This window comes from Penaeus chinensis, chromosome 16, assembly GCF_019202785.1.
Source record: "Penaeus chinensis breed Huanghai No. 1 chromosome 16, ASM1920278v2, whole genome shotgun sequence".
NCBI lineage: Eukaryota > Metazoa > Arthropoda > Malacostraca > Decapoda > Penaeidae > Penaeus > Penaeus chinensis.
In genome coordinates this window covers 23475851-23488350 of record NC_061834.1, presented here as the reverse complement: position 1 = coordinate 23488350, position 12500 = coordinate 23475851, and the positions used below count along the sequence as shown (strand labels likewise).

The 12500-nt window shown below is 36.1% G+C and overlaps 1 protein-coding gene across 3 annotated transcripts in view; it reads right to left on the bottom strand.

Moving 5' to 3' along the window:
* The window catches only part of LOC125033399 (nuclear mitotic apparatus protein 1-like), a 27032-nt gene that overhangs the window by 4675 nt on the left and 9857 nt on the right, over positions 1–12500 (bottom strand). For 2 of the 3 annotated variants that reach the window (XM_047624871.1, XM_047624872.1), the window contains exons 15-28: positions 12379–12500; positions 12093–12263; positions 6755–11062; positions 6501–6638; positions 6275–6373; positions 5996–6112; positions 5365–5541; positions 4745–4996; positions 4447–4626; positions 3973–4200; positions 3554–3706; positions 2315–2485; positions 1688–1804; positions 1231–1512 (exon numbers count right to left, since the gene is read on the bottom strand). The exon at positions 12379–12500 is cut by the window's right edge and continues 112 nt beyond it. In XM_047624871.1, the coding sequence (XP_047480827.1) occupies positions 1231–1512; positions 1688–1804; positions 2315–2485; positions 3554–3706; positions 3973–4200; positions 4447–4626; positions 4745–4996; positions 5365–5541; positions 5996–6112; positions 6275–6373; positions 6501–6638; positions 6755–11062; positions 12093–12263; positions 12379–12500 (6515 nt within the window). The remainder of the gene's footprint in view (positions 1–1230; positions 1513–1687; positions 1805–2314; positions 2486–3553; positions 3707–3972; positions 4201–4446; positions 4627–4744; positions 4997–5364; positions 5542–5995; positions 6113–6274; positions 6374–6500; positions 6639–6754; positions 11063–12092; positions 12264–12378) is intronic. The other variant, XM_047624873.1, reaches the window with a different exon arrangement.

The window sequence follows — 12500 nt, the reverse complement described above, 5'->3', positions numbered from 1 at the left end:
ATTCTAATCTTACTAGCCAACTATTATTTAGGACACTAACAGTACCATCTATCTTATGGAAAGCAAACATACAAAATCAATGCTACACGGTTTCAAAATAACTGAAATATGAAAAAAGAAATGTGAATCAAACAGTTTCCTCAAATATGGAAAGAACTTGCCCTTACCACATACATACCGTGCATTTTTTCAATATTTTGATATGATTTGCATTCAAGTGTTTTCAATACAACTTTACATGGACATTTTTAAATGTTAATGTTAAATGCATTGCCAATATCATGACTGATAATTCATAGTCTATACTATTGTTCCGTAAAAGAGAATTGATACACAGTCTAGGTACAGAAAGCAAAGCAGTATTTGATGAACTGCATTTCTATATTTCATAAATTAAAATTCTATGTAGAATTCATAGATAATCATAAAACATCTTGCTCATTTTAATATACGTATCTGCCATGCCTCATGCACACAAGACAAAATCAGCAGAAAGCACTTTCAGAAGCTTGCTTTTTTCATCTCACTATATGCACATACACAAACAAGAGGACACAATAACTTGGGGGAAAAAGCATACAAGCTATGAAAGAGAATTTTATACATGATATCAATCTTCCAGTGGACAAAAATCCAGCTTATAAAAGAAAATCCACCAGCTCAAATTGTTCTCCCTTTCAAAGTTAAAAACATAATTACTGCTATCTAATTTTCAGTAGTTTTCTTTTAAGCACAAATAGTCACAAAAACATTTTTTCAACAACAGATTTGTATAATATCTAACTTTCTCACTTCCCCTAACCTCTGAGTTGGCAAAACCAGTTAGAATTGGTGACTGGGGCATACCAAGAGAAAGTCTGTAGTCTGCTAACTCATGTTACATGTAAATGTCTCATACATTTCAATTAATAAAAAATATATTTTAATAAATATGGTACTTTTTATATTTCAAGTGAGCTAATTTCACTTGATAATGGCTATGATAAACACATCTGCTAAAGTAACTGATTGCATTAAAATGCACACCTCAAGAATGAATGTATATTGGATAAAGAGCAGCATAACACTGCAAATCGAGAAGGTAATGGAATTTTCTTGCATCCAGAATTTTGAAAGCTCAAATTTCAAGATAGTTCTATTTACCCATATGACCAGGAAAGGTTGGATATTATCAAACTGATTGTTGATAAAAATGACTGTGACTGCAGCTTTACTTATTTACATCCTTACCTCTGCCTCATCTTCCAATTTCCTCCATTGTGACTTCCCCTTGGAGAGGATTTTACGTAGTGATGAGGGCGTCAAACCTCTCTTCCCTCTTGGGGTCACGCCCTTTTTACTTAGGACAGAGACATTGGCTGGAGACCTCCCTGAATGGTTGGACCTGGCACCTGGGGTTCGGGCAGATGTAGTGGAACTGGAGCCAGGTGACAGAGTGGAGCGGACATTAGTCCTTCTTCTGGATCGTGTGGATACAGGAGAACCTTCTGCATAGGTGGGCTTGGGGCTCATCTGGAAGGCAAAGTGGTCATGATACATTTGTAATATTTATAGGGTATGGTGTACCTCACCATAGAGACTATGGTGAGGTACCATAGTCTCTATGTTTAGGTTAGAACTAGAGACTATGCAACTTATTTGTCCTATCATAAAATTTAACAAAATACCAACCAAAAAATCTGCTTACCTTGCCCCCCCGACTTCCTACAGAGAGAGTGGAAGTGTTCTCAGCTCGATTTTCTTTGTCCGCTCGACTCATACTCTTTCTGCCAGGAGTTGGTGGTCCTGGTCTTGAGTAAGATGTCTGAAATGGCAGTTACAAAGAGATACCCAGTTTGAATGGCATGGTACAACAATCATTTTTGATCTCTGTTAACATCAGTGGTAAAAACATGCACAAGATCTTAAACTAACCTAAAAGTAACCTCTTGTTACAGTTTCACATTTTTTATTATGATACACATATTCACTTGCAATAGTTGTCATTCAATCCTTAGTTTTTACTTTCACATTTTCCCCCCAAATGCAGACCTTGACATTACCTTAGCAGGAAAAAAAAATGGTCAAGGTAAGAGGACCACTTTAATAACAATATTTTGTATGTACATTAAAAGGCTAAACCATATCTATAATACATATAAAACAATATTAAGTGATGACTGTAACTAGTAACCAGGTGATGTATAATAAACATGCTTGTAAGTTACCTAAAACAAACATCAACAATATTTCAAAACCGTGAAGATTTAAAAATAACAATCCCAATCTTAAAGAAAAGCAAAGGCAAAGCCTTAATGAAAACCGGATTGCTTACAGATAATCTTTTAGAACGCTTTCCCCCAGAAGATTCTAAAGATGTTTCTGAGTGTGTAGAATCTGACAAAGACTTCCGTTTTCGGAGGTTGAAGGCCGGAGAATCAAGACCTAGGTTCTCAGTAGCCTGTGTCAGGTTCAACAGCTGTCTATCTTCTACAGCATTGCCAGCCTGGGGAGAGGCAAAACAACTCGTTTCACATTTGAAATATTAGACTTCAGCAACAAGATTATGGCAGGGTAGCAATCTCAAGACATGACAGTTTGTAGAACTTTCTACGTACATTTGCGGTAATTCTAAGTTATTACCATGAAATACTTTTAGAAACCTAACATGATAAAGACACCACCCCATTTTTGTGATTCAATGCAATAATTTTGTTTCGTGTAGGGTTCATAAGTACAATAGTAACTGTAGCTATACTGTAAATTCAAATTCATTCAAATAGTTAACAAGAAAGAGTAGTTAAACATTTTCATAATGCAATAAAAATAGTTTTGCTTAGCAAAAAAAAAATACTTATCCCTATTCTCCCAAAAACTAATATACAGTCTTTAACAGAAGTCAAGTCTGCTTCCACCATAATCTTAATAACTTTGTTTCCAGTGCTTTATACCACTCTCCAGGCTTACTGCACTTACTAAACAAAAGCATGCACTTTCTCTAAGCCAACAAGGAGTCACTACTTTAGTTCATGCCTTCAATCTATTGTGGCAAAGATGCATTTGACACTTTGGTGGTGATAATTATTCGGAATAGAGTGGTGTTATTCAGTTCTATTCAGTTAAATATCACCAACCTGCATCATTACCTCAATGGAAAAACATGTATAGTTCATGATCATATCACTGCAAATTGAATACTAGAATTCTTACATTTCATATTCTGAAGTTTACCAAAGAATGTTTCATTAAAAACCTACTACACAAAACACCATTACTGTAACTGCTGATAGAAACAAATATAAAAAATGTGTTGCAAAAGATATTTCAGATTTTGTACAAAAGCAAAAGAAAGATACTGCTACTTAAGAAATTGCTAACAAGCAAAAATACTAATTTTATTCTTTATGAGACTATCATGTTCTTGTCTCATATTAAAAAAATAAAATACAGGGCATTACAATACAGTAAAACTACAAACACCAAATATATGAACAGATAACATAAAACCAAACTCTACAGCCAAAATGAAAACAAATCTCAGATAATGCTGATAAATAAAATGCAAGTAACATACCCTTAATTTGTCATCATCAAAGTCCTGAAGTGGTCTGAACTGCATTTCAGCAGGATAAGCAGACCGCATATGGGGCGGATAAAGGGAATTTCTCCTCTGAAGTTCAGATAATCTTTTCCAGTGGGGGTCATCAAGAGTGCTGCACCGACCAACCTGTCAAGTACATCCAATTAATCACAAAAAAAAAAATAATAATAAAAATAAATAAATAAATAAATAAAATATATAATAATGATAATAATAATAAATACATAAATAAATAATAAATACATACATCTGATTTCACAACTAATACTTGCAGTTCTCCTCTTACCTGTATTCAGTTATGTTTTAAGCAGCTGTAAGTTTCTTTATGATCATATTAATCAGACACATAACTAACATATCAGTGCCTCTACAATACACCCTAGTCAATTTACCTGCATATCAATAAGATATTTGTTGCTGAAAAGTTCTTCTTCATCCTCGCAGTTGAAGAGCATGTCCCTTGGTACCGAATGCCCCAAGGACTTGTCTGACATTATTTTCTCAAGCGATGGAGTGATCTTTTTCTTTCCTGTTGCAGCCACAGCTAGGTTGGCAATATCTACACTACTCTTGGGCTGTTTCTCAAGCGCTGTGTTTTGGCGAGTAGGTTTCCTGAATACCTGTGGAAATTTCATAGGGATTTATCTTTTCAAAGATGGTAACAAGTGGTTATAGCTTTGGCTATTAGAAATATTTTCTGTTAGTATTTATAATCCAAACTTTATAAACTCTGTCAAAACATAGCAACTCTTAAAAATGTTTGCTAGTTATCTGTCATTCTGTATTTCTCCTTCAAAACACTCAGTCTACCTTTCATCAATATATTTTCTAGCTTGAACATACAAATCTCTTGACCTTATACATACCACATCTGATGAGACAGCCCTAGTCATTTCTTTTGAACGATTTTTCGATGATTTTCGTATAAGTGCAAGCTCTGAATCATTGAAGCTTTCCTCTTCAGTGGAAGATGATGAAGGTCGTGGCATCTTAATTTCACTGAGCTGAGTCTCAGACAAAGCTGCCTTTCTCAATGTGCTAGGAAACTGTTGCAGAAGAAAGGAAAAAACAAGATAAAACAGCTATTTTACATACACACACACAAAAGAGCTATTAATTATTCACAAGAATTTAACAAAGCTGTATATAATGATACTTCCTTACCCCAAAGCTCTCTCTCTCCCACTGTTTCTGCATCGTTCTCATTTTGGAGTCTGCAAGTTTTACTTGGGCCTCAAGAGTTCTGTTTTCATTGCCAAGTCGCTTTATTGTCAACTCAGACTCATGCAGCTTCTCTTTTATTGGTAACTTCTGCTCTTCCAGTTCGTGTATTCTCTCGACAAGATCTGTCTGTTTCTTCCTCTCATTCTGAAGACTCTCATTGAGTTTGTTGACATGATCCTTGTACTTTGTCATCTAGAAGGAAAAATGTTAATCTTATTTCAATGGAATCCATCTATGTTGATATGACATGGTTGTCTCAAATATTCCTCTTTACTCTTATCTTATTTGTAAGTCCTTAAAAAAAAAAAAAAAAAAAAAGTAATAGTAATAGTAATAGTAATAGTAATAGTAATAGTAATAGTAATAGTAATAGTAATAGTAATAGTAATAGTAATAATAATAATAATAATAATAATAATAATAATAATAATAATTATAATAATAATAATAATAATAATAATAATAATAAATAAATAAAATAAAATGTATGACATACTATTACATAAACTTCAACACAAGCAAAAGGGGTAACCTTCTGTGACTTTAATCAAATGCTCTACCTGTTTCTGATAGTATTCTTCTGACTTTTTGTTTTCATTGAGCTCTGTCATGACCTCTGACAGCTTCTTCTTTGCTTGTTCATACTTATGGTGTAAGATCTGCTTCTCTTTCAACACCTTCTCTTGCACCTCAATTTGTACCATGAGCTTTTCAACCTCAGTCTTGTATGAAGATTTCTGTTATCAAAGCAAAAGAAATATTAACAACAATTACATGGTCCCTGAAAGATGTAATGCCTACTGTAGTTTTGTTTTGTCAATGTCTTTACAATACATGTTCTATTAGTAAGCCTCAATTAATTTGCCATTTTGGGTTTTTTTTTTTTCTAATACTATTGTTATTGAACCGTTATATCAACAGTACTAAGAGCAATAAAAATAACAAATATTTTTAATAATCAAGGAAAGGGAGTAAACAAGTGAGACAGGTTGGACTACTTACTGGTTCATTGGTAACTAAGAATTGGTTGAGTCACCTATGTCTAAACACAATTAATAAACTAAAATTACAAAGGACATGGCATATGCTGTACACACATGCTATCCTTATCAGCAGTGGTTTAAAGCTGATGCAAGTTTCTTATGGAAACAGAATTTGTATCTTATCTCTTACAACATATGAACAACTCACCATTTTCTGAACAACTGATTGTCTCTCTGCCCGAGAATTATCCTTGACAGCCTGTAGTTCTTCTGATAAGCTCTTAGTTGACCTGTTACTTTCACGTTCAATTCTCATAACCTCCTCCTGATAAAACAAAAACAAAAACAAAAAAAAATTGGTAACCGTTTCCTGACTGAACACAACTATCTATTCAAAAAGTTCATGAAAACAACTTAGTGATATACATTCTTTTGAGTAGAAAAAATCTCTGAATGCTAAAAGAAACTTGAGGGACACTGAACCTACCTTTGCTGCAGTGACTTCTTGTTCTCTGTCAATCAACTTTGCTTCCAAAGATAAAGCATGGGCTTTGTGTTCCTCCACTTTTTGTTTGGCTTTCTCAATCTGTCAATGACATTGGACTAAATAAGCATGCTAAATCAATCATTAAAAATATCTAAATTAAATCAAACTCTGTTACTATTCAAATATAACCATTGATATCATGAAAAAACATTGTACTAAACTTCACCTCCTGGGTTTGTAAGTGGAGAGTGGATTCTTTGGTCTTCACTTCCTTCTCAAGCAAGGCAAGTCTTGTCATCATCTGCTCTTCAAACTCTTCTCGTTCTTTGGCCTTTGCTTTCTTTTCATCCTCCAAGGTTTTAATCTAAATAAATAAGAGTATTACATTTTAATAATGAATAACCAATATTTTTCTAACTCATAGCATATTTAGTTGGGAATTCAATAAATTTTTCACGAAAATACCAGACAGGTACCAACCTTAATTTCTAATTCAGAGACAGCAGCATCCCTGGTAACCTTCTCACGTAATGCAATTTCTTCTTTCTCCTTATTCTTTTGCTCTTCACTAGCTGAACGGACAAGTTCCATCTCCTGCTTCATGACTAGCATCCTCTTGGAATTCTCATCAGACTGTGACTTCAGTTCGGCAACTCTCAAGCTTTCCTTTTCTTTCAGTTCTAAGATTTCCTTCTCCATCTTGCCCTTTAGCAACTCATAAGTTGAGCTAGTCTGTTCCAATTCTTGCTGAAGAGTTCTGAGAAGAACAGATTTTTCTGAGAGCATTGTATTTAGTGATGCTACATGTTCTTTGTAATTCTGTTCTTGTTCCTCTTTTTCCTTCTTAAGGGTATCTAGGCTCATCTTCAGTGACCCCAACTCTTCTGTAACACTCTGCTTCACAGCTAATTTTTCTTTTTCAAGGGACTCCATTTTTTTCGTTATTTCACAAACAGTTTCCTTGAGACTACAGACTTCCGATTGATGTTTTAGTTGCTCCTCTTCTATCTGTGCTTGTAATTCACCTAGGGCCTTATTCTTTTCTATAAGACCATCTTCCAATTGCTTAACCTCCAATGTCAATTTCTCTTGCATTTCAGTAGAAGACTCCATTTTCTTCGTTATTTCACATACAGTTTCCTTGAGAATGGAGACTTCAGACTGATGTTTTTGCTCCTCCTCATCTATCTGTGCTTGTAATTCACCTAGGGCCTTATTCTTTTCTTGGAGACCATCTTCCAATTGCTTAACCTCTGATGTCAATTTCTCTTGCACTTCAGTAGAAGACTCCATTTTCTTCGTTATTTCACATACAGTTTCCTTGAGAATGGAGACTTCAGACTGATGTTTTTGTTGCTCCTCATTTATATGTGCTTGTAATTCACCTAGAGCCTTATTCTTTTCTTGGAGACCATCTTCCAATTGCTTAACCTCTGATGTCAATTTCTCTTGCATTTCCATAGAGGACTCCATTTTTTTTGTTATTTCACATACAGTTCCCTTGAGAGTGGAGACTTCAGACTGATGTTTTTGTTCCTCCTCATCTATCTGTGCTTGTAATTCACCTAGGGCCTTATTCTTTTCTAGGAGACCATCTTCCAATTGTTTAACCTCTGATGTCAATTTCTCTTGCATTTCAGTAGAAGACTCCATTTTCTTCGTTATTTCACATACAGTTTCCTTGAGAGTGGAGACTTCAAACTGATGTTTTTGTTGCTCCTCATCTATCTGTGCTTGTAATCCACCTAGGGCCTTATTCTTTTCTTGGAGACCATCTTCCAATTGCTTAACCTCTGATGTCAATTTCTCTTGCATTTCCATAGAGGACTCCATTTTTTTCGTTATTTCACATACAGTTTCCTTGAGAATGGAGACTTCAGACTGATGTTTTTGTTGCTCCTCATTTATATGTGCTTGTAATTCACCTAGAGCCTTATTCTTTTCTTGGAGACCATCTTCCAATTGCTTAACCTCTGATGTCAATTTCTCTTGCATTTCAGTAGAAGACTCCATTTTCTTCGTTATTTCACATACAGTTTCCTTGAGAGTGGAGACTTCAAACTGGTGTTTTTGTTGCTCCTCATCTATCTGTGCTTGTAATTCACCTAGGGCCTTATTCTTTTCTTGGAGACCATCTTCCAATTGCTTAACCTCTGATGTCAATTTCTCTTGCACTTCAGTAGAACCTTGTGTATGCTGTTGTAGTGTAGACACAATCCTTTCTTTCTCATCGATCATTTCAGTCAAAGACACTTTTTCTTGGGAAAGCTCTTTAGCCAGAATTTCTTTCTCTTCTCGTAGTACTGTTAATAGTTCATCCTTGTCCTTAATCTCCTGTTCCATATCGTTCTTCAGAGTCAACATTGCTTGATCTGCTTCGTTCTTTAACGAAGAATAAGCATCTTCTTTCTGCTGGATATTCTCCAATAATAACCTCTTCTCTTCTTGAATTTGGTCTAATTCATGCTTAAGAGATAAGACTTCTTCTGATTTTCCTGCCAACTCTGACATCATGGCCACAGTCTTAGCACTCTCATTTTCCTTGATCTCATATAGATTCTTCTCAAGATCACTCTTCATGGTTTCATGTTGGGACTGAGAAAGCACAAGTTTTTCTTCCACAGCCTTTAGAACTTGAGACTTCTCTTCTAACATTCTGTTGAGAGAGGAAATTTGGTTCTCGTTATTTTGCTGTTCTTCCTCCTTCTCCTTCCTGATTGTATCCAATACAAGCTGGACAGAACTCAACTCTTCAAACATTTTCCTCTCTATTTCTGATTTCTCTTCTCTGAGAGATGTTATCATTACTGCATTTTCATTAAGTGCCGTTTGCAATCCCTCAATCTCTAAACTGTGTTTATGTTGTTGTTCCTCAATTTCCTTATGAACCTTTTCTAAAGCACTGTTCTTTTCACTAAGACTTTCTTTTAGAATCATTATCTCAGTCACTGTCTCTTCCTGTTTTTCTGTTAAATTTTGCTTGAACAAAGCTTCTTTTGTGGTGATCTCATTTTTCAGTGCACCAATTTCTCTTAGCAGCTCATCATTTGTTTTCTGTTGGGTGTCACTTGCAGCAGAAGCATCTGTGAGGTCACTCTGCATTTTTTGTATATGCAACTGGTGTTCCTCTTCTGCCTTTTCCATATCCTCCCTAAGGTGGCTTATACAAGCTTCCTTTTCTTGAAGAGCTTGCATGTGAGCAGTCATCTCACTTTCCAATATTCCTTGAGTCTTTCTATTCTGCTCTTCAAGTAGATTCAGCATTCTTTCTTTACTCTGCAGTTCTTGAACCATGGCTGCCTTTTCGTTGTCAAAGGCACCTGAATCTTCTTGCATTTTCTGCTCCAAAGAAAACAGCGCTTCTTCCTTCATGCGTGACATTTCACTGTGGGCTGAAGCTTCATCTTGCAATTTCTTTTGCAGTGATGAAATAACTTCTTCCTTTGTCTTCAGGTCTTCATCTAAGGACATTTTATCTTTGTTGTACCTTCCTACTGCCTCTTGCATTTCTTCTTGTTTAGATTTGAGAGATTCTTCCTTTTCTTCAATTATTTTGGCCATGGACATCTTTTCCTCTTGTAACTGTTGACTAGTCAGTGCTAAAGCCTCTTCCTTAGCTTTAATTTCTGCTTGCAAAGCCACTCTCTCTTGTTCAAAGGACTCAATATTAGACTGTAATTCCTGCTGTTTTGATGTTAAAGCTTCCTCCTTTTCCCCAACAATTCTACTGCTGCACACTTTCTCCTCCTCCATCTGCTGTTTAGCCAATGTTAATGCCTCTTGTTTAGCATTAATCTCACCCTGCATAGTAATTTTTTCCTTTTCAAAGGTATCAAGGTTGTGTTGCATTTCCTGCTGCAGCGACAATATAACTTCTTCTTTTGACTGAATTGTCCAATTCATCTTATCCTTTATTTCTTTAACCTGGACTTGCAATGATAAAACCTCCTCTTCCTTTGCCTTGACTAATTCACATAAAGCTGCCTTTTCTTGGCCAAAGGCTTCAGCAGCCACTTCAAGTTCCTTTTGAAGTGAACTAATATTGCCCTCCTTCTCTTGAATTATACTGTTTGTAGACAACTTCACTTCCTGTACTTGTTTCTGCAAGGAAACAAGAGCTTCTTCTTTTGCTTGGATAATTTCAACCATCCTTGTTTTTTCTTCAGAAATAAGCATAAAGTTGAGTTCCTTTTCTTGCTGTAAATCCATGAGAGCTCTCTCTTTATTTTGTAGCTCCACATCTTTCTCTCTGATTAAGGATGTGGCAGCCATCTCCATTTCTTGTTTGGCTGCTGAGAAGGCAGTTTCATTTTCCTGAATCTTTTGAAGTAGTAAAGCTTTCTCCTCATTTGCATGTTTCACAAACTCTTCAAATTGCTTTTGGTGATCTGTGATAGCAGTACTTTTCTCTAGAATATCCTGCTCAAGCTTTGCCTTTTCATTTTTGAGTGTCAATATTGTTTTCTCTAGCTCCTCTCTGACAGTGGCAAAAGCAAGTTCTTTTTCTTGAATTCTTTCCTCTAGCCCTGCCTTCTCACTTTTGTGTTCCTTTAATGTTGTTTCTATTTGCTGCTTCAAGGTATCAAGGGCTTCTTCTTGAGCTCTGATTATGGAAGACATGGCTGTCTTTTCTTGTTCAAACATTTCACACATTTCTTGCTTTTCTTTTTCTACTGAAAAGACAGCTTCTTGCTTTGACTGAACCTCCACAGTAAGTGACTTGACTGCTGCTACCTGCTCATCTCTTTCATTGCAAATCTGCACCTTCTCTGAGTGGAGTGCTTTCATCTGAAAAGGAAAAGATGGTAGATGCATCAAGAGTTAGCGCTCTGAATTGGACGGCCTGGTCCACTCTATGATGTGTGAATGTATGCTAACATATGTAGATTCCTTGAACTATTTTCAAACTCAACACCAAACAGAGATCCACACCATCCATACCCTCACCCCACCTCATGTACATCTTCACCTCCTCCCATTCAGTCATCTACACCTTCACAAACTCAGCCACATTCATCCAGCCCTACCCATCCATATCCATCAATACCCTCACCCCTTTCCATCCACATTTATCCATAACCTCACCCCTCCCTTCCACATTTATCCATACCCTCACCCCTCCCTTCCACATTTATCCATACTCTCACACCCTTCCATCCCAATTCATTTACACATTTACCTCATCTCAGCAACATCCTTATCCCCTTCTCTCCACATTCATCAACACTCACCCCCTTTCACCCACATACACGCCCTCCCCACCAACATTCATCCACACCCTCACCACTTCCCATCCACAGCCATTCAAACCCTCTCATCTAAATCTTCAAATACACATAAAGAAACCTGTTCGAAGCCCTTTTTATAAATAAATTCCTAGTCGTAACCTAAGGGTCTAATAGCAGGGAATGGATAACCTTACATCTCTATCAGTAGCTAAAGCATCTGTGAGGATTACTTGACCCTGACCCTCCTCCCTAGACATGATTTAGTTATTGCTCCTCTGGTCTTTCTGTCTTCTCTATTCTTGTCAAAATTTACTTTCTCTTTGATGACTGCTGATGAGAAATTCTTTTTAAGTTTAAAACATTTAATTTTGCTTTTAATGTGGTAAAGCTTTCCTTCCCACTATAATACATTTTTTCCTTTGACAGAGAAGTTGCTGCCAGGAAGAGACATATCATACATATCCTAAGACCATCAAAGGCTGTATACAAGCACATGCAGATGTTTATGTATATGAATATGAACAGTATACACTTTACCATTGCAATTCTTGCTGCAGTGACAATATAACTTATTTTTTTGCAACTCTTACCTTATCCTGTAATTCAGAGAGAGTGCTGTCAAATTCATTTTGCTGTTTCTCTGCTTCTGTTTTTAGGATATCCAACGTTGCTGCATGCTGTGTTTCCATTTCATTTATTTGTGCACAAACTTCTGCCACCTTTCCTTCATGCACCACTTTTTCAGCATTTATGGAGTCCATCTGTTCAAAAGATTCAAAATACAAAATAGTTTCATGAAAAAAATTAACCTCTTATTTCATGGTACATAAAACAAAATGCAATACCATATACAAACAAAGAACTAAAGACAAATACCTGCTTAGTGAAGTTAGCCAGCTGTTCCGTTAGCTCACTTTCCTTTGCACCCACGGCATTCACCAAAGCTAAAATCTCTCCCTCCATCTCAGAAACCTTTTGCTCAAGCAGATTCTTTTCAG